At 55.4% G+C, this 26,459-nt stretch overlaps 1 protein-coding gene across 1 annotated transcript; it reads left to right on the top strand.

The window, feature by feature from the left end:
* The first annotated feature begins 1,152 nt into the window (after positions 1-1,152).
* Positions 1,153-26,459, top strand: LOC111139389 (V-set and transmembrane domain containing 2B). Its single transcript, XM_022491635.1, has 5 exons — positions 1,153-1,234; positions 1,790-1,974; positions 2,890-2,919; positions 4,279-4,768; positions 26,371-26,459. Exons 1-5 carry the CDS (start codon positions 1,153-1,155, stop codon positions 26,457-26,459), a joined length of 876 nt encoding a protein of 291 aa, XP_022347343.1.

Below are 26,459 nucleotides of genomic sequence, written 5' to 3'. Positions count from 1 at the left end.
TCGTGCGCTCTCCGCGCCACAGGCACCTGCTCGCCGGGCGCTCTGCGCTCACTTCTCGCTCGCACACTGCAGACTCCCGGCGTCGCCTCCGTCACCCGGCCTCGTCCCCAGCCCAGCACAGCGCTCCGCCCTTCTCCCTGGCCCCCGGTGCCCACCCACCAGCCATGGCCTGGGCCTGGGACAAAGAGCGGTGCAGCTCTTTGCCCAAACTGGGGTAAGGAGTTGAGGGCGGGGGTCTGCGGAGAGGGCCGCGGGGCACAGGGATAAGCGGCTGTCTCGGGCGAGGAAGATTGGGAAGAAGCCAGGGAGAGTTTGGGTGGGAGGACCCCCAGCCAAAGAGGGTGCGGGCGGGGCTGCGCTTCAACCACAGAGATTGTGGCCCCTCCAAGCGACCCCCGCGCGGTGGGGGGGCGCCCTCCGGGGCGGGGGCGGTACAGGCTGTGGAAGAAGAGAGGAGGGCGGGGGTGATGCAGCGGTGGAGGCGGCTCCGCGCCCAGCCACTGACCGCCCCCTCCCTTTCTCCTTCCCCTCCCCCTCTCCCCGCCTCTCCCCGGCTCTGGGTCCGCTACGCCGGACCCACTCTCCCCGCGCTGCACTGGGTCGGACGCCAGGTCTGCAAGCCGCGGCTGAGCGCCCACTCGCCTTGCGGAAAGAGACGCGGAGGGACCAGCGGGGGCGGCCGCGGGAGAGCTCGGCGGGAACCGGAGGAGGTGGCATTCGGGAGTCAAATCAGAACGAGACCGGAGGCAGAAGCTCGCGGCTCTGAGGCGCGCACTCCCTTGGCCAGGGATGGGTCTCGGGGCGGCCCAGCCTCTGCCTGGCCCGCCGGGCAGAGACTGAATTGAGCTGCCCCATCGTCCTGTGGACGGCCCGAGAGAGGGAAGCACGGACAGATCACCAGTAGCCTCCCGGCGGGACCTCGCGTCCTGCGCCCCCTGCGCAGCGGCCCCCGCCGAACCCGCGCCCGGCAAACCCGCGAGGGAGCTGGGCTGATTGGCGGCCGCCGGCGGCCGGGGGAGGGGACGCCGCGCGGGGCCATGGCAGGCTCCGAGGCGTCCTAGCCCGAGCCCCGAGCCGGATCCAAGCCCACGCTGCCGCCACCGCTGCCTCTCGGCGCCCGGGCCCCCGCCGCCGCCGCGCCCCCCGCGGGAGATGGAACAGCGGAACCCTCTCGGAGCCCTCGGATACCTGCCGCCGCTGCTGCTGCACGCCCTGCTGCTCTTCGTGGCCGACGGTGAGCGCGGGAACTTTGCTGCCGCGGGGGTCTCGGGCGGGGGAGTCCTTGCCGGGGCCGCCAGAACCGTTCTGTCCCGGTCACCAAGGAGCCGGAGAAGGAAGAGAAGGGGAAGGCTTCATGGTCTCCAGCAATCCCGGTGTGCAGCCCAGGCCCAGAGGGGTAGGGGGAGGAGAGCAGCGAAGGGTCGCCGCAGCGGTGGAGCACTCTCCGGGGTCATTTGAAGCCGGACAGGTGCTTCGGCGGAAAGGCGGCTTTCGGGGCGCGCGAGTTGGCGCGCCCCAGGCTGGCTCTGACAGTGCGGCTGGGAGCCGGGTAGAAGCACAAGCTGCCCGTGCCGCCCCGCCGGATCCGGAGGAAAGCAGCCTGCCGCGGTAGCCGGTCTCTGCTGGGGCCGAGCAGCTGTTCGATCGAACTTTGCTAGCTCCTGGGCCACGCTTGTGGCTACGGGGTGGCAAGCACAAAGGCCAGCGAGCCGGGACGCACAGTCTCGCCTAGAGTTGCCCCAGGCCCCCGCCCCACAGTTGGTCACGCCTCTCTCTTCCCCGCCCCCAGCTACATTTACCGAAGTCCCCAAAGATGTGACAGTACGGGAGGGAGACGACATCGAAATGCCCTGCGCCTTCCGGGCTAGCGGAGCCACCTCGTATTCGCTGGAGATTCAGTGGTGGTACCTCAAGGAGCCGCCCCGGGAGCTGCTGCACGAGCTGGCGCTCAGCGTGCCCGGCGCCCGGAGCAAGGTAACCTGCCGCCCACGCGGCGCCGGCGCTCACCCGGCTCAGACCCGGGCGGCTGGGGCAACCCGGGCAAGGAAGGCAGGGCGCCGCCCTGTGGAGCAGCCGGTCTCCCACAACCCCCATTCCCGCAGCATCTTGAACAACAGCACGGTCTTGGTAATCCCTTCCCTTCTCCTTTCCTTTAAAATTCTCTTAAAAGCAACCCTTCAACCAGTTCGTCTGCTCTTGCTTGCTGGCTGCCGGCCGCAGAGTCAGGCGGGTAGTGGGTGATGAAGGAAGACCACTTAGTAGGGCCAGGCTTTCCCTGCCCTCTGCTACTCCGAGGTCCCCAGGGCACAGGGCCAAGGAGTTAAGCTCCTCTGGGCAGGGTTCCAGAAGCCCGCAGTGCACCTCCAACCCCCACAGGATCGGAGGGAAGGCCCCCACCGTTTGTCTGCCTCTTAAACCGGCCTCTCACATACAGTCTAACACACACACATGCTACACCTACTCTCTACCCAGGGTCCCACCCAGAGTTACTGCTCACGTCTCCCTCTGCGTCCTGTCCGGATACACGGGCCCCTCCGTCCAGCTTTCCACGGGGTTTAGAGAAACACGGCAGAGAATGATGATGCTCCGGGGGGAGGGAGATGAGCCTTTCTTCCCACCCTGGTGGCAATCCAGCCTTTACTCTCTGGCGGCCAGGTGTGCTAGGGCAGCCTCTCCTTCGCCAGGGACCATGCTAGCTCCAAGCCCTGCTTCCTTCTGGGTAAAACTCCAGGAAATCCTCATGTCCTTCGTGACTTCAGCCTGGCTACATCCCGAGCGGTTTCGAGTCCTAGCCCGCCCGCGGAGAGTCCCCTTGCCAGAGGCGCATCTGAGTTCCCGGAGCCTGAAGGCCGAGAGCCTAATGTGTCTCTCTTCCTCTTTGCATTTTAGGTAACAAATAAGGATGCAACTAAAATCAGCGTAAGTGTGGAGCCCAGCGCGGGCCGCGGGAGACCCCTTCTGGCCGCTTCGCGCCCCACATTTTCCTCTCTTTTAGAAAGGCTCAGCGGCCGCGCGATGTAGGGCCGTGCTCGCAGCCTTGCGTTGTCGGTTGCTTGGCATGTCGGGGCGCCATCGGTCGCCGCTAGTGGAATCCGGTTCGTTTTTGTGTAAATCAAGGGTCCCAGGCCTGAATCTCCTTTCTCTGTGAGGCGCTCACCTGTAAAACTCTCCTTCGTCCGGCTGGCGCGTCCAGACCCCTGCGCATCGGCTTGCCTCTCCTCTGCTGGCTTATCTCCCAGCAACTGGAGCGCGCTGGCCTTGACCCGTTCGCCAACTGGTGGGCCTTCCCGCCCCCAGCCCCATCCCCACACACCGGGCGCCCAAGTAGCGCCCTCCACCGCATTGCTCTCCTTTGCGTGGCTTTCAGGTCCGGTGCCGGGTGCTGTCGGCAGGTCCTGGGGGAAGGTGGGGGGCGGGGAGGGGTAAGGGGAATTGGCGGAGCTGCTAGGGGCCAGAGTCTTGGGATCTATAACTCAAGGAGGAGATGCGCCCAAGCTCTCCTACCTGGAGCGTGGAAATATCAGGGCTTGGAAACCACTGGGGCCTCATCATGCGCTGGGTTCCGAGGTGAGCGCCTCAAAGCGGTTGCTTGCCACCGTATCCAACAGGCCGCGGGGGAGGTGGGCTTGTAGGAAGCTTCGGGCTGCCTCTCTGAAATGCAGACTCAAAAGTAGCAGAGCCCGGGGAGCCCAGCAGCAGCCTCCGCGTTGCCTACATCCTCAGAAGGGTGGAGGGTTAGCTGTGAAGGGCAGGGTGGAGAGGGGAAGCAGATATTTATGTGTACTCTTGAGAGCCAAGTGGCTGTCCTTCAGGCACTAACCCAGGCCCTCTGGATTCCAGAGTAAAGGAACGTTGGTGGAAGTGGATGTGGAGGGCTGGGCTTAAGGCCCTGCGGTGGTTTAGCGACAGGAGGCCAAGCCAGAATTTTCCAAGGTGAAGAAAGGAGGAAGGAGGGGTGGGTTCTGCTTCTCTGATGGACAGGAGCATAGTTTGGCCAGCGGATGTAACATGATGGATTCGCTTAAGATGATGGGGACACGGAGCAATGGGTAGGGCCATCCAGGCGCCAGTCAGGTTTGGGAGTCCCATGCCTCTGGGAAGACGGGGGATGAAAGAAAAACTGAGTCACCAGGGGCAGACCTGAGTGCGAGAGGTGCTGGGGTGCTGCGGCATGAGGGCGCAAAAGCAGAAGTGGGGCGCGGCGGCACTACGCTGCTGGAGAGCTTGCTGTGGGCTTGCGCATCCCAGCCTCTGACCCCAGCGCCTGCTCTCTTGCAGACCGTGCGCGTCCAGGGCAATGACATCTCACACCGGCTGCGGCTGTCCGCCGTGCGGCGGCAGGACGAAGGCGTGTACGAATGCCGCGTGTCCGACTACAGCGACGATGACACGCAGGAGCACAAGGCCCAGGCGTTGCTGCGCGTGCTCTCGCGCTTTGCGCCGCCCAACATGCAGGCCGCCGAGGCCGTGTCCCACATTCAGAGCAGCGGCCCGCGTCGCCACGGCGCCAACAGCGCCAACAGCGCCGCCAACGCCAACAACGTGGGTGCCACCGGCGCCGCGGGCCGCGCCACCTCCGACCCCGGCCGCGGCGACAAAAGCCTGCCTCCGGGGAGTCCTCCTGCGGCCCCGGGTCCCGCAGTCCCCGAGGCGGCAGCCGCCTCCGCGGCCCACGCAGCCACGACCACCGTCGCGGCTGCGGCCGCAGCTTCGTCGGCGTCACCGCCACTGGGCCAGGCGGTCCTTCTTCGCCAGAGGCACGGCTCAGGTAAGGGAAGGTGCCGAGAGGGGGCGCGCTTGCGCGGGGGCTGCGGAACGGGGGGCGGGGGGAGTAGGGGAGGGACTCTGGCATTTGAGTTTGCCTGATCATTGGTAGTGCACTTGGGTGCGCCTGGGGCAAGTTTTCCGCAGCCTCATTTGGTCTCCCTCTCTTCCTGAGTTTACTGTTTATTGCTGGTTGCTCAGAAGCATTCAAGATGTGTATTTATGAAGGGGTTGGGGGCCGGCCTGTCCCGATCTCCCGGTACACCCGTGGCTGCAGTGTGGGAGCCCTCTCTTGAGTTTGGAGAACTGGACCCTTTTCTCCTGGAGCCCTGAGAGCCTAGAGGGTAGGGCTCTAGCGCCCAGAGTGGGAGGAGGTGGTTACAACTCAGACAGTGGGCGTCTGGATGCTGATTGCTAGAGCAGACATTGTCGGAGGCTATGGGTAAGACTGGCTGTGCAGCCTCTGCTCTCTTTGGCTAAGTCCAGACTGGCCCTAGGCACAGGCTCTGCTATAAATAGTCCCCTCTGGGCCTTCTTGGGGAATGGGGGCGTGAAGATAGAGCCTTGCCATGGTTAGCCCGGCACCCAGAGGTTAAGACCTGCTTTCCTAGGGAGCTGAAAGGGCTGGGAGAGATGGTGAGGGGACAGGAGAGAGGGGAGTTGGAGAGCAGAAGGGAAAACAGACTGACTGCCCCGGACAGACAGCTCTGGGGCAGGACCCCAGACTTGTTTGATGCATAGTCCCAGAGAGAGCATCTCTACTGGCTTTGCAGCACTAGGTGTCTGAGTTCTTCGACAGTGGCCTATAAACGTCGCTGTGGGATGGAGCACACTGTGCCCTAGGCTCGTGCTTCTCAAAGTGCAGGCCGCTCACCAGCAGCATAGAGCTGGTTAAGGAGGCAGGATCCTGGGCTCTCCAACGGAATCTGAGGTGCCCTTTGGGGGGGTCTCTCCGTGCAGCTCAGGCTTCTGGCTGGATCTTAAGCTCCACACAGCTCCCCACAAGACTTTCCCCCCAGGCTGTGGGAGAAGGTGGGTGAGCTGAGATCTGTGGAGGGCTCCTCTCCAAACAGCCCCGGCCTTCCCCACCTGACTTGGAATTTTCTATCCCCTATGTAAGTGTGAGATAACACTAGCTGCTGTGACAAGTAAACCCTAAAATGCCAGTGCTTAACACAATTCAACTGTATTATTTCTGGTTCACGTCTCATGCTGCTCTGAAGTTGGGGGTGGGGTGGGGTGGGGTGGGATAGAGGTTCTGTTCCGTGAATTCATTCAGGGACCCAGGCTGACATGCACTTTCCCATCTTCAAAATATGCCTGCCAGGGTCACTCTGGGCATTAACTTACAGCCAACAGATGGGAGTAAACAGAAGCAACATTCTCAATCCAGTTCCCTGAGAAAACCAAGCCCTCATGCTCTGAGGCATACATTGTAGATAACAAATTGACTTCTTTCTTGTACATTTAGAATGGTTCTAAGTTTGTATTGTTCTTGGAAGACTGAGAGAATGGCCACTGAAATCATTTTGGTAGGGGTGAATTCTCTCGGAGCAAAGCTGTTGTAGAGAATGGCAAGGCAAGTGTTTAAAGACCAGGCCTACAAGTGGTAAAGGTTACTTTCCTTCTCACCTTTTGGCCAGAACTCAGTCACGTGGGGCAACAGAGCTGCAAGGCAGGCTGGAAAATGTAGCCCTCAGCGTGGCAGCTGCTTTCCGACCTCATGTCCTGTCTCTTCTCAGTGGAAGGGGAACATAAATTTTAGGGGGTTAGCCATCTTTGTCTAGCACACAGTAGGTCTACTGGAAAAGTGTTTATTGACTTGTAGAGTGAGTGGCTTAATTGTGTTGGTGAAAAAAAAAAAAAAAAACCCTCTGCTCTATGCCCTTGGGCCCCAGCAAGTAAATGCATGTGTCTCTGGCCGGAACATTCCTCTGGGATGTTCCATAGACCATGAGTAGTGGCAGAGCAGAGAGTTCAGAAGGCAGGGCCAGATGTGAGTTGTGCTCCCAGCACTTAATGTATGAATGACTTAAGCAAGTGGTCTAACAGCTCCGAATGTATGTCCTCATCTGTAAAAGAGAGTGGGAATTCCTGACTGCGGAGGGAGCTCAGTGTGGAAATTTCTATGTACATATTCATTATCATCACTGGAGCCATTACCTGCTGTTGCCAGAGAGGAGGGGATGGGGGAGATGCAGCTGAGTGGTTGGCAGTTGGAGGCCACACTGCTGAGGGTCTTAGATGCTAAGTGGATCCAATAGGGACCTTTAAAGGCTTAGGTCAAGGAAGCATCATATGAAAAAGATCTTTGAGAACGAACTTGATAGTGTTCACAAAAGGTATTAATGAGACCAAGGCCACAAGCTCATTCCTGCTTGAATATTCTCTCCCCAGCCAGAACCTTGACACCCTGAGCCCAACCAGGGCTGATCTGAGTGTGCCTGGCATCGCTGGTCTGATATCCAGTCTCTGGGCTGGCCGCAAGGGGCTCCAGGGTCACTCATCCCCACAACAGGACCCCCACTGTGGAAGGTGGCACAGATTGTGCCCTTTCTGGAAGATCTAGAGGGTCTCACACCCGTTCCATTCTGAGGGCGTAGTGCTCAGGACCCCCGGCCCAAGGCCACTTGCCCCCCACAGGGCAGCATTTTAACGGGGGCTCCTCTGTCCTCCCATGGAGTGGCTTGTAGTGTGCATTCCCTCCGAAAAGCACACCCAAGTGGACTCCCAACAGGGCTGATAGGGCAGTGCCACCAGGATGGGGGTGTGGTGGCCCCTAAGGTCTCTGTCATCCCTATAAGTTGCCGGCTCCTGAATAGGCCTGGAACTGCATAGACACATCTCAGAAAGAACCCCAAGTTTCTTTCCAGCTCCATTCAGAAGGCCAGAGGTGGGCCTTCTGCCAAAAGACCAGAAAGCCTGTATCTTCCCATCTCCAGGTGAAGGTCTTGGGAGAGTCTTGGTGCTCTGGGTACCTCTGTGCCCCATTGTGGCCATGGAGAAGTATATGAGCTGATTTCTAATCCACAAACATACCCAGATGGCCTGGATCCCAAGGAGGGGGCCCATGTGGTCCTATGTGTCCCATCCCGCCTACCACCCAAGGCCACCCAGGTTTGGGCTGTCAGTGGGACAAAGCCTGAACATGGTGTTTTTAGGTGACAGGCATTGATCACCGCTCTGCAGGGGTGTGTCACTGAGCCATGCAGGGTCCTGCTGAGCCTCCCTGGGATGCAGCCGGCCAGCCAATCTGCCAGAGCCGCCAGCAGCATGAGCCGGACAGGGAGCTTGAGACCGTGACCTCAGGCCTGACCTCCCTTGCTCACAGTTTTCAGCAGCCTCGAGGACAGGGCGCCGGCAAGGACTGCTGCCACCTGGTTAACAAGCACGGAGTACTGACAGTTTATCAGTCAGGTGCTGGCAAAGCAAATGGCACATTCAAACAGGGTCACTGGGGAGAGGCGACAAGAGTAATTTTTGAAGGTGTGGACAGGGCTAAGGTAGCCAACAAAAGATGAGTGCCAGTCCCCAGGGCTGGGGACAGTGGGAGCCGTTAGCATCCCTGGCCTGAAGGGGCAAAGGGGGAGCAATTAGTATAACCTGGAGGGGCTGGCCAGATGGGGCGGGCTGCCTGACGGGAGCTGCGGCCTTGGTCGGATGGCCCAGCAAGGACCTCACTTTCCTCCTGCCCTCCAGTTCCTGTGCGGGCCTCCCACTGGCCAAACCCTCCTGAGAGCCACGGGCAAGGACTCTGACGAGGTGGCCTGGAGGGACCAGAGCCCAGGGCCTTAGAGTGGAGTGCAGAGAGGTGGATGACGATTCGGGAGGTGCACCGGGGTTAACCCAACTCTCAGATGGAGGAAGAGGGTTTCCACCACACCCCAATTCCAAGACAAACCCAAAGCTGAGTTTCTAGCTAAAAAGGCCATTCCAGGCCTGGGTCAAGGGAACACTCTGGCTGTTTGAGAATGGCAGGCTCAGGACTGGTCCCAGCCCACCTCCCCAGACAGTCATCGGTAAAGCAATTGCTCCTGGAAGAAAGAAGTCCCAGACAATACTGTGTTCCTCCGTTTTTCAAGCAAGCTACTTCAGCAATGCCAGGAAAGGGGTGTGTGTGTGTGTGTGTGTGTGTGTGTGTGTGTGTGTGTGTGTTGCAGGGGGTGGGGAGGTCGGTACTCACTTGAATGTCTGTCCTTCAACTACTGCCCAGCCAGGCCAGAAGACCCTTCCTGTGCCCCATAGGTGCCCAACACAGCCAAATACATATTTGCACTAAAAGTTTATGTCCAAAAACTCATTCATTTCACGTCTCATTTGTCAAGAGACATTTTGATATTTGTGCTTAAAAATAACACGGGCTGGATTAGCACAGAGGAGTTGGCACAGGAGACCAGGCCCCTGCTTAGCCACGTCCTCGTAAATCTGGCTCCTAATTAATCTGAACGCTGACCTATTTTTTATGAACACTTTGTTGCTGATTGCCACTTCTAGAAAAAATAAAAAAGAGAGAGAAAGAACAAAACAGAGTATCTTCCAGACAAACCCTTCTAATCAGGAAAAGCGTCAGTGCCACAGTGAAGCCAACGGCAGCCTCAGAAGAATACAGTTGCAACTCAATGGCTTGTGTGTTGGCAAGAGGTTCCCCTCTGCAGGGACCTGGGGATCAGATCTGTGGCATGTGAACCTCTAATTAGCCTCAAGGCTCTGGCTCCAAGGAGAGGCGCCCAGGCCCCTACAGAGAGCCGGCTGATGTGGCAAACTGCAGCCTGGGGCCCACACAGGGAACTGGCTCTCAGTATTTCAATTACTAATGAGAGAGAGAGTCAAGGCCATGGGTGTGCCAGCTTTCAAGAGGCTCTTACTGCTGGGAGCCATTGAGAGGAGCATCCTTGGGTGTCGCCATGGCAACTGTAAACCATGCCAGAAGGGGGCTGTGGACAAGGTGAAGGCCCTCACTCTCAGCCTGTGCCCCCTGGGGATGACCAACCTGGGAGAGTCTCTGTGGAGCTGGGAAAGTCTCCACCCAGGCCAGCAGGGCCAGGCGAGAGTCACCTGGTGTTCCCAATCTCCCCGGACCCATGAAGACCCCCAAAACAATTGCCTTCAATAAACAATTCACTCTTCCCTTAAACTCTGATGTGACATGAGGATCATAATTAAAGAGAAAATAAATCTGACAAAATTTGTCCCAGAGAAGAGGGCGAGGCTCCCTGAGCATCCTGAAAGAGAAAATTAAAGGATTTCATAAAGAAAATGGCTGAGCCTCAGCAGCTGGTGAGAGAGGCCTGCACGATCCCTGACAGCAAACGTGCGTGATTATCGGCTGCATGGCACCCTCGGCCCCATGGGCCAGTCACGTGACTGCCATGAGCAGGAACCAGCGATGGTGGCCATGCACCCAGCTCAAGAGTGTCAAGGGCACCTGTGGATCTCCGCCACAAAGAAGTCTGTGTCAGTGGAAGTTCCAAAGTCTCCTCATCCACCAAAGGCAATGAGAGGAGGCTTCCCATAGGGAGCGTGCAGTTTCTGACACGAAGAGGCACCTGGAGCTTTGTCCGCCTGCTTAGGTCAGTCCTGGGAAAGCCGCTGGAGGCCTTGCTTCCCTCCCCATCCTGAGCCACATGAATTGAGAAAGTCACACCAGATGGGATGACCTTCGTCCACCACTAAGTGGTTAGCCAGCTCATTGCGTGGCCATTCTCTCTGCATAAGGGAGACCCCAAATTAAGAACAAAACAGCTACCCTATGGATTGCAATGACGATGAACAGAACTTGCCTTTTACTGAGCACTGATTATGGGCCACACGCCCACACCGGGTTTCCCTCCTTTTTGGTGTTCTGCATAACTCCTCCTGTCTCCCTTCATCACATGGTCCCCTCCCTAGGGCACAAACCCCTTCCCCAGCTCAGGGGGAAGCCCCCACGAGAAAAGTAGAGAGCCGGCCTTTCTAAATGTTACTGGGAGCCAAACCCACCAAGGAGCTTCTCATTAATAAGCCAGGTGCAACACTTTTAAAGCTCTGAATATTAAGGATTCCCCAAGCATCTGTGGGGATAAATAAGGTCAAGTGCTTTTGTAATATGATATTGATTAGTTCTGCCCCATGTGGACAGAGGCAAGGGCTTGGCTGTGGTCTAAACTCCTGAGCTTTATGGGAGATGCTGGCTTGGTTCGAACACTTCTTTGCAGCACAGAAGGAAAAAAAGAATTATCTTTTCTATTCCTCCGAGCTTTGCTGACTGTTACCAGGCATCTTTCAGAAACTCCTATCTGAAGCGTGAGAAGCTTCCCTTTGTCTTCTGTAAGGACAGCAGGGAAGTTTAGGATGACCAGCAAACAGGCCTGGCCCCCGTAACTGCCGATCCCCACCTGTTCCTTGAAGGGTGACAGACCTACCCTGTGGTGGGGCTTCTGGGGAAACTAGCCTGCTTGTCAGTGGTTTTGCTACTCTTGGGGAAGGTGTGCTATAAATACCAAGATGACTTAACCAATTCGGCCTCCTCTGGGCTACCTCTGGGTTTAGCTGCTACTGAGCAGCTCGCCATGCAAATAGCTACAGGAGGGGCCACTCAGCTTCTGACAAGAGCGTGAGACCTGTGCCCTCCTGGAGAGGCAGGCCAGCTGGCAGTCCTGGGGAGGCTGCTTCTGGAAATTACTGGTCGTTGTGTTCCACATTATCACTCCTTGGACTGAAACATCAAAGCCACTCTGGACTGGCTTCTGGTGTTTCTGGTTCAAGCGGAAGGTTTGGGGGCCTCTGTCTGCACAAAATAGGGCCAAAGTGGACATTTCAAAAGCTTTCTCCCCAGCTTTCAGCCACCCCCGGGGGCTCTGCTCTGTCCAGCTCAGAAGCGACCACCTGGCCAGAAGGGCTGATGTGGGGGACAGACCCCTCATGTCTGGAAGCCAACTACAAATAGGGCGTGGCCTGAGTGCTCCCAGCTGGACACCTGGCGCCCATGAAGGGCGAGCCCCGGGGACGTGGCCCAGTCACTTCTCTCAAGAGCTGCCCCTTATGGTGGAAGAGAAAAAGCGCAAACCTGGAGGCCAAGAACAATTCAGAAAGAAGCTTTCCTTGCCACCTTTCTCAGACATTTTCATTCTTCCTCCTGACATTTCCAACGTTCCTTACTGTTCAGTGAGATGGCTCATAAGCAATCCAGGGGTGGGTGCCACAACACTCGCCCCATTTCTGGGCCCTACAGAGCCCCGACCGCCGAGATATCACAGTATGTGCCTTATCCCCCCTAACCTTCATAAGTACCGTGCTTCCCATTTTCCGCATGAGTCCAACTGCTCGGATCCGAATCCTGATCCATGTGCCCCATGTGTGACTTCCACATCAGTTCTCGTCTGGATGGTCCCTGGACCTGTGCCAGCATCAGAGGAGATAATCTACAGAGAGAGCTGAGCTTAGCGCAGGGCCTGCCGCCTAGAAAAGGCTCAGTAGATGCTGACTCCTGTTATCCGCATTATTTGGGCAAATGGTATTGACTGTCCAGGATCCTTTCATGGTGCTCAGATCTGAGCCCTCACTCTGAGACATTTCTCCCTCTGCACATGCTGTGAGCATCATGGAGCTAAAGGCAATGGGAGGAAGCTGAGGAGCTTCAGAACAGAAAGTGCCTTCAGACTGTAAATGGCTCACTGGGTTGCTATTTTTGTCCTTTTTCTTTCAGTGCCTTTTCCAGGTAGGAAGTGGGGAGGACTCTACGCCCTCGTCCTGGCCTGGCTGTGGCTGTTTTTGATGAGTTAGGAGCTCCTTGGTGAGCATGGACAGGCTTATCCTGGCTTCTCTCTAAAGTTCCACCTTAAACCACACCATGTGTGTGCACCTGCCTGTAGGCCACTCTGTGCACCTGTGTTATCCCTGGCCTTGGTTCAGGGTTGTATAGGCTGCTGTCCACAGGCCATTGTGATGGGAGGAGACAGGCCCTTTGGTGGCTGGAAAGCCAAGTTCTGAGGAGAGCCTGGTATTTGTAGCACTAGACAAGGACCCCTCTACAGGAGAAGGGAGCAGAAGGAACAGCCCCTTCGGTGACGGTCAAATAGCCAAAGAGCCTCCAGAGCAGGCCTGCACTGGGGACGGGGTGCCCCACGTCCCCGTTGCTGGGACTCTTACCACTCAAGGTAGAACCGCTTTTGTGGGAAAGCCTGGAGTCCCACAGAGAGGCGCCTGTGGAGGGATGGGGCTTGGGGCCACTGTCATAGGCTTGGGCTTGCACTGGCTCTTCCACACGAGGTCCTGTCATTGCTTTTCATGTTCATGCTCTACCAAATGCCCTTGCTGTGGCTCACTGTGCCTGATGACGACCAATCAAGGTGTTGGTTGGCCCCAAGGACCAGTGGGGAGAAGGTAGGACGAAGACCACCATGGGGAGGTGCTGGGAGCCTGAGAGGGCTATTTGCAGGGCTGAAGGCCAGGGCCCCTTCTGCCCAGCCACACCCCTCCCTGCCCCATGGGAGCCTTCCTTCCACCCAGCACAGAAAGCCCATGCAGACTCACCGAAAAGGAAGCCCACCTACTCTTAATGTCTGTCGGCAAAGACAGAGAGCCCCTTACTCTGCTCATTTCTGGCCCCCTGCCCATCAGCTTTCCTCAGGAGGAAATCCATTTTCTTTAACCAGGAAAGCCCAGCTGCCACGTGAGTCCCCTTATAGCAACTTTTATTACAACTGATTCTCACAGAAATGCCACTTGGCCCAGATGAAGGATCTTTAATAAACCGGAAGGAGGGAGAGCTGACATCATGCCGTGGCTCATCCTGAGAGGGGGCTCTTGGCCAACTATATTTGGTCTGGCCAGAGCCAAGGGGCAGGGGGCTGCCTAGAGCATCAGGGAGCCCCAGCCCCTATCTCAGGGAGGAGCTCACAGTCTCACAGTGGTGGTCAGACCAAGCAAGAAGTACTCTGAGAATGAATTCAGCGCTCAGCTGGGGCACAAGTAGGGCTCAGAAAAGGTGGGACCAGTAGAGATCACTTCACAGAAGGGAGGAGAGCTTTGCTGACCCTCGGTCAAAAGGGTCTCATTCACCCTGAGCACCCAGAAGGGCTCCACTGCTATCTCAGGTCTCCCAACATTTCCTTCTCTGTCATGGAGTCAGTGTCTGGCAGATGCCAGGCTGATACCCCAGGGAGGCAGGCCCAGTTCTTTCTCAGGTCTTTATCCTCCCTACTCCGTGTTTATTGGGCCTGGCACTAGTTCATTCATTCATTCACTCGTTCATTCAACTAATGTACGTTGAACATCTTTTATGTGCAGGAACTGTGCTAGGCATTGAGGACACATACAAGGTCCTCAGAGTCTGAAAGAAAGAGAAGCAGACATTGATCAGATAGTCACATGGCAAGTGAAAATTTGCAGTCATGGCTGGTTACTCTAAATGAGAGGCCTATGAGCTATAGGAGCTAAAAATAGGGAGACTTGACTCAGTCAGGGCAGGGTGTCTGAGGGAGTGACGCATGAGCCATAATCTAAAAGATGGTTAAGAGTAAAGAGAGAGGGTAAAGAGAGTAGGTTGGGTTTCTAAGAAGAGGGGATAGTGTGTGCAAAAATCCTGTAGCATGGCAGGAGGGAACAGGAGAGTACAAAGACCTGACAAAAAATTATTGCAGTTGGGGCAACAAAACAAGAAAGGGAACAGAGGGAAATGAAATGTAAGTAAAGAGTAGTTCAGAGCTCCTACTCCATAATAAGGCCTTATGATAGAAATAGGAGTTTGGACTTTGTCCTATGGGCAACAGAATGGGGAGCAAGTGGGTGATAAGGGATGATGTTTTTGGAACCAGTACTCTGGCTGCAGTGTGGAGGTTGGAGAGGTGAGGACAGAGTGGATGTGGAGAAGCCACTTTAGAGGCAGTGATCCAGCTAAGAGATGATGGGTCTTAGACTACCTGTTTGGTTAGATAGGTGGTGGGACTGGTAGGGGGTGGAAAAACAAGCCGGTGGCTGAGTAAAGGGAAAGATGTGAAAGTATGGTAAGAGGGTAGGGATGAGCAGAAGGAAAGATGAGTGGGTGTGTAGATGGGTGGATGGATGGAAGGACAAATGGATGTGTGGATGAATGGATGGAAGGATGAGTGGAAGTGTGGGTGGATGGAAGGATGGACAGAGATGTAGACAGTTGGAAGGACATGTGGACATGTAGATGAATGGATGGAAGGATGAGTGGATGTGTGGGTGGATAGAAGGTTGAGTGGAAGTGAGAATGGATAGAAGGAGGAGTGAAAGTGTAGGTGGATGGAAGGATGAGGGTAGGTGAAGATAGATGGAAGGAAGAATGTGAATAGGTGAATGGATGGGCGAATGGGGGATAAAAGGAAAGATGAGTGGATACGTAGATGAAACAGGAATGGGAAGATGGGTACACGTGGGGTACATGTTGGGTCTTACAGAATGAGTGGGGTTGGGGCTGCAGACATGCCCAGGGTTGGCATTGCCCAAACCTGACACTACATGCGCAGTCCATATTCCAGAAGAAGTTTCCTAGGCAGTGGCATGGCACAAACTGGTTCAGCTCAGAATTCCATGTGAGCCCTTGCTTCTGTCTGTAGTCCCCAGGCACAGTAAGAATGGGCAGGGCAAGTGGACGCAGCTAGTCTCCAGCCTGCTCCAGCTCCCCTATCCCTTCAGCCTTTAGAAGGCACCACCGTCACTCCCTGGTGAAGGACAAGAGTGGGGGACCTTTCCATCTGCTGGACACTGGGCACTCTGGTGAAGGCGGCCTGACCAAGACTGATTGGATGATTATTATCCATCCAAAACTCAATGTGGATACATTTTTTTCAAGCATCAAAAAAAAAAAAAAAATCAAATCTCCAGGTGGGCAGGAATAACTATATTCGCATTAAAGACTAATGTAACAAAAAATACACAAGGCAATAATTCATAATGCATTCTAGTCTACAGAGTCATATTTTAATGTGTGACATATCCTGGGCAGCTCCTCTGTGCTAATTTTATTTAATGAGCACATGTTAAAGAATTTTCAGAGCACTATCCCTGGGCAATTAAAATGTGTTAACCTTTTCAGTTAAATTGTATTCCTAAAGAAAAGTCGTCAGTGTGAAACAGAAAGAAATACCTGGTCACGGTCAAGGCAGAACCTAGAAGAAAGGTTTGCAGTTGTGTCCTGGCAGTGCTGGGCTCGGGGACCTCTAGCCCTTCGTCCTTGGCCCTCCGGCCTCTCCTCATGTCCAGGTCCCGCTCCATAGAGCAGGGCAAGGAAGCTGAGTCCTGGACCCACACACTAAGCAGGCTTCATTGAGCTGGAATTGAGTGCCCAACGTTTGTCTGACCTGGGGTGTCTGGGGCACACTCTGTCAAAGGACACAAAGGCTGTAGAGGGGACGTGTGGGATATGGATGGGGCTAGGATACCCCAAAGAGGGGCAGGGTCCACTAATTTGAAGCCCTGGCAGGTCCTCCATTCCCTGTCTGTGTAATAGGCACCCTAGTGCCCCAGAAGCCACAGGTCTGTGTGTTTCAGATCTGGAAAGGGTCCTGAAGAGCCTCTGGTGAATGGTTCTCAAGCTGTGTTCCTTGGAACCCTGAGCTCCAGCCCTATCCCCGGCTTTAACCAGAGCTGTTCGGTTTTTCTTATGGCTTGAAATATCAGGGTTCCATGCAGCAATTAGCTTTAAAAGGGGGTTCTACTGCTTTAGATTTAAAAAGCAATGGATATAGTCCAGATATTTATATATATATATAATACAAAAATACACAAATTACATAGGGTATACAAGTAGTGTCATATGTCACCTTCTAAGGGAAGAATTTGAAGTGGCTTACAGACTGCATGTAACATAACAGAACAAAAAATTTTTAATGAAGAAATTACCGTAAAGGGAAAATGAATGTAAAACAGTGAAATTCGTTTGAGGAAAAGTTGGACAAAGAGACCTGCGCACACAGTCTCGGGCAGTTGAAAGGTCAGATCAGTATGGTAGCAACTGGCCTCCAGCACCAGCTTGTGTTTGAAGATGAAAAATGAGATTCCAAATGTGAAGCATCTGGTGAATGTCTGGATGCTTAGACTAAGAAAGATGTCCATTCATTCATTCAGCCTGTATTTTATGAGCATTGCAGGGTGTGGGCAGGGTGCTGGGAGACAGGAGTCAGAAGGTGAACCTCCCACGGGCGCCCAAAGGCAGCTGGGGAGAATCGGAACTTGCCCTCAAGTCCACAGGGGGCAGGGAGCCTCCAGATGGAGTCCGAGTGGATGCAGTGTCTGAGGGAGACCTTGGGGGTGCAGAGGAACCCGTTAGGGGAAAAGGCAGGCACGGGGTGAGCAGTGCGATAGATGACAGGGCTGGAAGGCAGGTGGGAAGGTGCAAGGTGGGCTGGGCTGGGGCCAGGTGAGGAGTCAGATCTCCTAGCTGGGATGGAGCCCCTGGGGGGCCAGGGTGTGATGGGCACTTTGCATTTGAAAAGGGCGCTGTGGCCTCTGGCTGAGTGGATGACTGGCTGTTGGGATCAGTGGATGTGGGGAGTCAGAAACATCGCTGCCCTGCCAGGAGAGAGCTGATTTGGTGAGAGGGAGGGTCCAGGTGTTAGGTCCCCCAATAATGGGTCCGTGATTAAAGGAGCAAGACTGATATAAAGCGAAGGTCAAGCAAAGCTTTATTTCATGTCAAGCATCAAGAATCAAACTGACCGGCCAGGGCTGCGCCTCTTACAAAGAGGGCAACATTTCTCTGTTTCACAGACTAGCTTTTAAGGCCAAAGGCCATGCGGTTGGGCCTGGCCACGCACAGGTGGCCAATGAAATTGTAACACACAGAGAAAGCTGCACAGTGAAGCTAGGCAACTGAATTACAGTCTACCCTATAGTAGACATTTGACCTAGCCTATCAACTTGGTTAGAATTGGCACCCAAAAGGCTTCCAAAGGTTGGGGCCCATACTCTTTGGTAGCTAGGGAGATAGTATGCAACCTCCCACTGATCTCATGTCTCCACCTGGCCTGACCCACCCTTGTATCTGGACTTTGTTACCTGGGGCTGGTTTCCGGGACTTGTTTTTAAGTAAGTCCCCTCGGGGAAGGGGAGCAGGGAGAGTTTAAGGGTTAAACAACGTTATTGTTTAACCTTGATGGAGGCCTCTGGCTAAATAGGTCCTTACAGAGGGACCAGGCAAGGGTGGGCCAGGACAGTTCAGCAGAGGGTAGTATGCGACAGGAGAACTGTCTTGGAGGTCACCTTGTAAGGGCCTCTGGGTTGGGCTGGGCTGGGCTGGGGAAGGGGAGTGGGCTGTGGGCAGCCAGAGGAGACAGCAGGGCCGTCTAGTAAAGGGGACAGCATGAGCGGCCTCCATGCAGCACCTCAGTCTGCTGGAGGTGGGGGAACCTGAAGCATTGTGGAAGCAGATGAGGCAGAGGGATCCCTGAGTGGGGTCAGGAAGAGCCTCCCTCAGGCTAAGGAGCTGAGATTCCACTCACAGCTACCAGGGAGTCACCAGAGATTAACTCCTATACCTATACTGCCTACCAGCTGTGCAACTTTAACAAGCCCCTTAACCTTTCTGGGTCTCACCTGGGTGAGGGGAAAGTAGCTTCTACCTCCTAAGGCCACTGAGAGGGTAAAAGGAGAGAACCCAGAATCCTGTGTTGTTAGCACCCTGCAGCCTCAGAGCTCAGAGAATCCGGACAGAGAGTGCGGATCCCCCATGAGGATGGGCCCAGCACTGAGGGAGCCCCCCTCCCCCCGCCCAGGGTGCACCCTGACGTCACCGTGATCAGGGATATCCCTGGCTCTGCCTCCTGACAACACAGAAAGACTTGTTTACCATTTTCATTAAGTGACACCATTAAGGGATCATTTGGAGCGAGATCCCAAAAGAAATAGGAAGCTGGAAGGGAGTTCACAACAAAGTTGTGGCCACATTAAGAAGCCATTATGAAGGTGAAAATACAGAAGAACATCTCCCCCCACGCCGTCTCCCTCAGAAGCAGCTTGGGGCTGGGATCCAGCTGGGGCATGGGGGCATGGGGAGAAGCGCTCCTGCTCTTTGGTTCTGAGACTTAGTCTAAGCAGGGGGTTGGTGGTGGACAGCAGCTGGACGGTCTGGGTATAAGTCTGGATTCTGCCATTTATCTGGCCCTTGGTAAGGCCAGATTTAAAAAATGAAAATATAGGACACCCAGTTAATTGAATCACAAGAAACTAACGATAGCCTTTGAGTACAAGTAGGTGCCATGCAGTATTTGGGATATACATGAACTTAAAATTATTCATTGTTTACCTGAAATTCAAACTTAGCTGGTGTCCTGTATTTTCTCTGGCAACCCTAGGCCTTGAGTACTTCAGGGCTCTGGATCTCAATACCCCCCCGCCTTCCCCCACCCCCATGAAGTAGAGTGAAATAGCAACTCCCACAGTTAGGACGATTATATTTAATGTACCATACTGTGACAGTGTCTGCCCTAACAGGGGCTAGCCAGCTCTGCTGTCCTCTTTCTGAAGGTGCTTGCCTCTCTCTGCTTGGGCCTGGCTGGGTCCGCTTCAGGCCATCCACTCCCCAGTGCTGGACATCTACTCCCACATCAGATCGCCATTCCTCACTGAGGGCGGGGCTGCTTGCCGAGGCAGAGGAGAGGAGGAGGTCTGAGGCCAGCCCTCTGGTGTCTGGGCTTCCACCAAGGCAGGACATATTGTAAGAAAGGCATTTATGGTAATGGGGAGAGAAGTGGTAAAGAAACAAAGGGCCACATGAACAGTACAGACATTTGTCCCAAACCCTCTGTGCCGGGGCACTCAGGGAGGGCTTCCTGGAGGACGTGGCACTGGTTGCAGGCTTGAGGCACAGGTCAGAACTAGACAAAGGAAACAAAGGTGCCACAGGGTGAGCCCAGAGTCCACTGCAGGTGCTCACAGAGAACGGTGGACTGGAGAGCAGGTCGGCTGGCAGGGGGGCAGCAAAGGTGAGGTTGTTAGGGAGTGTCACAGAGAAGCCCAGCTGTAGCCCTGAGATGGTTGCTCTTTCTCCTATAGCAGAGGGGCTCTGCACCTCAGAGCTCTCCAGGTGTGTCTGAAGAAGGGAGGTGAGCAACGGGTGGTGACGGAGACAGGAAGATGCTTTAGGGAGCGCGGGGGGCCGTGCACAGAAGACACAGCAAGCAAGTGCTAAAACGAGTGTCCCACCCCTGCCACTGCCCCTTTCGCCCCAGGGCTCCTCCCACTGGCTGGACACTGAGGCTGCCGGAGGACAACTTGTCTTCCCACCCAGGCCCGGGGCAGGCCAAGCAGCAGGGCGGATCAACATGGGACCAAGGGAACCTCGTCCCATCTGCTCTCCTGCAGCTCTTCCTTCCACGCCCAGCTTTCCTTCCCAACGTCTCCGTTTCCTTTAAAGCCCAACTACACTGGTTGTGCCTAGTTTCTGCCCTAGTTACCGGCATGCATTAATTTTATGGCAGAAATCAATTCTGTCCAATTCTGTTGGTGCCTGGTTATTCCTTGCTGACTCCCTTTGAATAAATATCCATGAAGAGGCTTTAATTAAAACGCCAACAAGGGAAGCTGCCTCCTTGCAAGGCTGGCCTCTTCCCACTCAGCCGTGGCGGGGTTGTGTGGCCTGCTCGGCATGGCGTCTGGTGGGGAGGCAGAGAACCGTGGCGGCGGCATGGGTGCTGGTGGCCATGCTCAAGTCAGGAGCATCAGAGCAGGGAGGGCCAGTGTCTGTCTTCACACAACAAGGTACAAACTGAGGCAGGACCAAGGCCCGGCCTCCTGGATGCTGCCACAGAGCTGGCTAGGGGGCTGAAAAGTCAGGGGCCACTGAGGGCCAGGCTGGGTGGTGGAGGCGAGCGAGGCTGGCTGAGCAAAGGGAGCCCCAAGTGCTCGAGGGCCAGGGGGTAACTGGCAGCCACCCTTGGTCCACCTGGGGATAGAGAGGGAGCAATGAGCAGCAGAATCCTGCTGAGAAGAGCCCCCAGCTATGGGCCGTGTAACTGGGAGGAGTACGTGCCCAGGGTGGCTGGAACTTGGGTGTTGGCAGTAGACACCCAAACCTCTGCTTTCATGTAAAAGCTTCCTCCCCAGTTTTGCATGCTGGATTATAATTTAGAATTTTTAAAACTGTGTGCACCAAGCCAGACCCCTCTGCAGACCATACTGAGCCTCCAGTGGCCTCTTCCCTCTCCTTTTCCCTGCTGTTGCCCCTGGGCTCTGTGGGAGCTGGTGATTCCTGCCAGGGAGGTGGGGCTGGAGAAGGGGGTGGGGTGGTGAAGAAGAGGGAGAGGCCAGCCCGCAGGAGTGCCCCGACCCTGCCTACAGCTCTGGCCTGATGTTCTGGGTCAGGCGTCTCCACCTTGGCCAGGGTGACTCCTACATGTCCTTTCTGCTCCACTTCACAAGCGCCTAAAAACCCAGAGAGAAGCCCCCTGCACCCTGGCCTTGGGATGCTCTAAGAGGGACCCTCTCCTTCAGCCGGGGCTTGGCCCCCTCCGCCGTGGGTCCAGGAGGGAGTGGGGCCGCTGATGGGAACAGGAGTGAGGGCCAGGCCATCCATGGCTGCTCCAGCCAGACAGCCCTCTGTCCCATGGCTACATGGAGGTCCATGGCCATCCCATAAAGACCAGCCACACGTAGGCTGCTGCCTCTTGGGGGCCAGCCCTCCCCTCTCACTTTGAGGCAGAGCAAAAGGGGAAAGGCATCAGCGCTGAAAGGCCTCATCCAGGTCACTCACTTGGCTTCCTACTTTCCTAGCCAAGAAGCCCGTATTTAAAAAAGGTGTTATGACAGCACAAAGTGCAGAACAGACTCCTGTGGCTTTGCTCTGGGTGACTTAGAGGAGGGGACTGTCCTCACGACCCTCGTCACAGCCCTTATGTTAGGCTACCCTTGTTCTCTGGTGGGCTGGCTTGTCTGTGGAAACCAGACTAGTTCTCTGGCCACCTGTACTCAGCATGGAATATTCTAGGGCCCAGGAAGGGCCCAGCATTGTGCTGTCAGCCCTCAGAGTGAACCTCCAACTGAGCCCAGGCCGTGAGGGCCAGAACCAACCAGTTATCTGTTTTGGTAGGTAGAGCCAGGCCTCAAATGTATCTGAACTTTATTTATTCTTTGCAAACCAGGACCACATTTTGGTTTTTAATCTACAGCGAAAACAAAAAACAAAACGGCCTCAGAGCAGCACTGGACTCTGAGGCTGACTCAGGCCAGCCCCTCCACAACAGCAGCCAGGCCACCTGCAGGCCTGCAGCTGTCTCCTGTCCATGGCTGTGTGGCAGGTGCTACAGACCACATCGGGGCAGAAGTTACCCCCGAGGCCAGGGAACCCGGGAAGGGCAGGCAGGGTGCATGGAGGGAGGACGGTGGCTGCCCTGGCTAGCCGTACCCCTTCGGCCAGCCGGGGAGCAGCTCACCATGCTTCTGATGTCCACAGAGAGGGGGCGGTCCCATCAGGGCTCCCACGCCTGTGGGCATCTGGGATATAGTGCGGGCGTCCTGCTGTTTCCCCTGCAGGCCCTCCCCCACCAGGAACCTGACTGATGGGCTCAGCCTCCAGACATTGTGGACAGGGCAGGGGTCCCAGGAGATGACCCAAGAAAAACCTCCTCCTGCACCTTTGTCACAAGGCCTCAGATGGCCTCAGAGAGCCCGTGCTGTTTTCTGACGGGGCGTTTGGCATTCTGCCATTGTTGTGTCCGTGGAAAAGTGGGACTTCCCGGTCAGAAGCTGCTTGGCTGGCGCCTCTGCTGTGCCCATGGGGGCTGAGGGCCCCCACTGGCTTCTTCGGGAGCCTCTTAAATGGCTCCAGGAGGCGTCTTATCCCGCTCACCATCTCAAGGATAAAAGTTAATATTCACAGAGCAAAAGCAGCTTTGATTTCTTTAAGAATGATTAGCAAAACGGTGCTACTTGTTAAATTAAAGAATGAATCAGCCACTATCCCATCAGAGGGCTTCCCTCACCTCTGATTTTCCAGCCTGATTGGAAGCAGCCTGATTTTCCAGCTTAATCATGACAAATAAACTTCTTTGTGTTCCAGTGCTATTCCTGGTAGTCCTTGGGAAGGGAGGAAATAGATACAGAGATGGCCCACATCCCATTGCGCAGCAGCCTCAGGCCCCCTGGAACAGAGCCGCCTCACGCGGCATGATGAAAGAGGCCAGTACAGGAGATCCTACCCCAGCTGAGGCACATGCCCGGCCCTGCCCAGGGAAGGTGGGCCCCGACACAGTGAGCTGTCCTGGTTAACTCCAGGAAAGTGAAGACAGGGACGGGGGCAGCAGCTGTTGAGGGGGGCCCAGCAGCCTCGTGCTAACCGTCCTTGTCCCTCCCAGGAGCTGGCACCTGGGGAGGGTGACACTGGACTGCCAGAATCCTGAATTGCCCCTTCTGGTGTAAAGAGCCCTCTTCCTCCAGGGCCAGCCTGGAAGTCAGTCTTGCTCCGTCGGCCCTGATTCATTCGGGAAGCCAGGCGTGTGTTTGTATATCCAGCGAGGATTGGCAAGACATTGCAAAACTTCAAACAAAACATTCCAAAACATTCCAAACAAAAACTCAGTCGTTCTCCCACCAAAGATCCAGGGACGTCCGTCTGTCTTGTAAGAAAGGGCTGGGGAGATCATTTGCCCTGCTTCTTCTCTCTTGGGAAATTTTCCTCTTGAGAGAACGATAACCTCCCACATTCTGTTTTTCTCCAGGGCTTTTTAGAAAAGTGATTATGTCACCCTTTTTGATAAGATTTATTTGCAAAGCAACCGACTGTGTTTGAGGCACTGATGTTTACATGATTGTGTGACAGGGCACTCGAAAATTCGGAGGCTTTGGTGTAATGTGAGAACCATTCATTAGCTCGTGATCTGCCATTCTCATCTGGGCTCACTCATGCTTCTCTGCACAGCTGAACTTTCAGCTGAGGACTGATTGAACTAGACAGGCCGAGCGGGGACATCTCATGGCTTTTGTCCTGCTGCAGGCTGGCCCAGGCTTGGTCACAGGCTACAAGAGGCACAGAAGAAGGGCAAGCCTTGGCTTGCCTCATACTTGATAATGTTCATTGGCCAAAGCAAGTCATGTGACCTAGCCCGGGGTGTCAGGGACACCACCATAGGGTGCAGCTGTGGGGATCGCAGAGATGAGGGAAGGAGAGTGTGGTCATTCCTGCAGTCTGCCACTGTGACCTTGCTTGATCTGACCCCAACCTTGTGCATCATGCCAAGTGCTTGTTAACTGTATGGAGCCATGAGTATGCACATCTCCACTTTATGGAGTGTGGCACAAGACCCGGAGAGGTAAAGGGTCACACAGCAAGTCACACAGGTCACACCCAGGTCACACAGCAAGCTGTCTTGGAAGCCTCTCTCCCAGCTGTCAGCCCACTGCCCGACACCACCACCTGGGCCCACTCTATGGTGACACTAGGCCAGAGAGTAGATGACATGACACCCAGGAGCCAAAGCCTGGCTGTCCCCCCACAGACATCCATCAGCAGAGACACCAGACACCTTGGCATCTGCCAGCCCCAGGCGCTGGCCTCCGGGACCCACCAGCCCCTGCTGCTTCCACTCTGGCCCAGCAATGAAAGGCAGGCTGATTGTTTTAATCCAGGGTCTTTGGGAAGTCTTGTGCAATTCTAAAACTTTGCAATGGGAGGAGGTGATAGTGTGACACTGGGAAAGGCCAGTCAGCAGTATTTAGAGGAAAATTAAAATTTCTCCTCGCATCTCCTATGCACAGAGTTCCGCAGGTGACGTTTACCTTGTCTGGCTCACGAGCCCAGTTGCCCTTTCTCCTGCCCCTGCATCCCTCGAGGGTCTCTGTTCTGCTGTGCACATCCCTCTGCTTTCCGATGCCTCACGTGGCTGTGTGGTCCCACCTGCCTCTGCCTGAGTGTCAGGGTTTGCAGGAGCACAAAGATCTGAGCCAGGAGATCTGGAGGCCAATGGGCCCAGTCTGGTCATGTGAGACCTGGGTGCCCAAGAGGCAGCGCTCTGCCCACTGCATCCCCCATTTCCGTACACCTGAGTCCAGGCACCCAGCCATCCATCAACACATCCGTCTCCACACCCACCCTCATCCTTTCCAGTGATGTGTGACAGTGAAAAGCAGCAAAGGAGGACCCAACCGAGTCTTTGGAGTGACCAGCATACCCTGGTCCTCCTCACTGATGGATGGCAAGATGCACAGCACCGCTCCGACCAGGCTGCAAGGATGGCCAGTAGCAACACCTGTGTGGAAAATCAGTGTCTGAAGAGGAAGGTCAGCACACTTGGATTTGTCCTGTCCTTCCTTGGCTTCTCCGCAAGGTCTCAGACTGTGCTTGGAAACGATTCACTATGGGCGAGAGGCGTACCACAGATGGCCCCCACCCCCTTCCATTTAGATGTTCGAACACAGCCTGTTTCCCAAAATGGGCAGATGGAATCCCAGAGTCTGCAGCAGGAGTGGCCCCTGGATCACTGATCCATCCCCCTCCTTCTACCAAGGGAGACGGGCCCAGAACACAGTGATTTCCAGAGCAAGATGGATTTGTGATTGGGGGAAACACCTTGAATAGAAGATTACTGGCTCTTTCAACTGGAGAGAGGGGCAGGTCATAGGTTCAGGCCCAGCCTGGTCAGGAAAACCAGAAACCTGGCCTGCTTGGCACAGGGAAGGGCCTCCCGCCTCTCTCCATCCAGGTGCAGAGCGGCAGCCCAGCTTGTTAGCTGGAGTGAAGGGAGGAGAGAGGCCTCCAGGGGGTGCCAGTGAACAGGCTGGGGTTAGAAACTGCATTCACAAAGCTAGACCCTAAGCAGGGCTTAGGGGCAGTGCTTTCCCCAGGGTTTGGGCAGCACTTCTACACTGGCTTCTCTCAGGACCCCTGGGGCATCCCACCTTCCAACGAAAGCCTGGGGTTCACAGGTAGGCCTGTCCCAGGTTACACCAGAGACCTCCAGTAGACGTAGACCCTGATGACACAGGGCAGGAAGCCAGAGCAGGCTGCCCAGGAAAGGCAGAATGAAGACACATGTCATCATTCCTGTGGTGGGCCAGGGACCCGAGTTAATGGCAGCACCGGAGAAGCAGATGGAAGTGACCTCCCACTAGAACTGTGCAGGCGTCACTCTTCCAGGAACCCAGCCCCCTCACCTCCACCAACCAGTGATTTCTGAGCTCCCCACTTTGACCCCAAGGGCTCCACTGACTGTACATGGGAAGAGGACTCGGAAACATCAGGATGCCTAAGAAAGCATTTGTAATGCTAAACTGTGCGATTCAGGCAGGGTTTGGAGGGGTTGGATTCATGTGAAATCGTGGAGTCTCCCTAGAGAAGAGGGGAAGCTGGGGCTTCCCTGCAGAAGGTACTTTGCAGTATACGTTGAGGGGAATGGTGGGGGGGGAGTATATTGTCTTTTTATTTAGCTAAAATAACAACGTGGACTTGAGAACTGCAACCTAACTCACCCAGCTTCAGGCCAGGGTACCTTTTGTCTGAACACAGTAGGCGTCTAAAACGGGTGGTCTGAAAACAACAAACGGCAAAATGCCTCATTGTTGTAGGGAACCACTACCAAGCATCAGCTACGTGCCCAGCTTCTCTCTGGTCTGCTCATGGCCACTAGGTTCTCATGCATCAGGCGTTCACTGTGCCCATTTTCTCATCCCCTGCAGGCACTGGCCCTAGCTCGGCCACAGACCCACTCCTGTCCCTGCTCCTGCTAGGTCTGCATAAGTTCCTTCGCCTGCTGGTGGGGCACTGA

This window comes from Enhydra lutris, unplaced genomic scaffold (genome assembly GCF_002288905.1).
Source record: "Enhydra lutris kenyoni isolate GAN:26980312 unplaced genomic scaffold, ASM228890v2 scaffoldscaffold104, whole genome shotgun sequence".
NCBI classification, from domain to species: domain Eukaryota; kingdom Metazoa; phylum Chordata; class Mammalia; order Carnivora; family Mustelidae; genus Enhydra; species Enhydra lutris.
This window is presented reverse-complemented; position numbering and strand designations above follow the sequence as displayed.

Coding starts and splice junctions, on each gene's coding strand:
- LOC111139389 (XM_022491635.1), top strand. CDS start 1,153: ATGGAACAGCGGAACCCTCTCGGAGCCCTCGGATACCTGCCGCCGCTG. Junction 1,235..1,789: donor GCTGCTCTTCGTGGCCGACG/GTGAGCGCGGGA, acceptor CCCCGCCCCCAG/CTACATTTACCGAAGTCCCC. Junction 4,769..26,370: donor TCGCCAGAGGCACGGCTCAG/GTAAGGGAAGGT, acceptor CATCCCCTGCAG/GCACTGGCCCTAGCTCGGCC.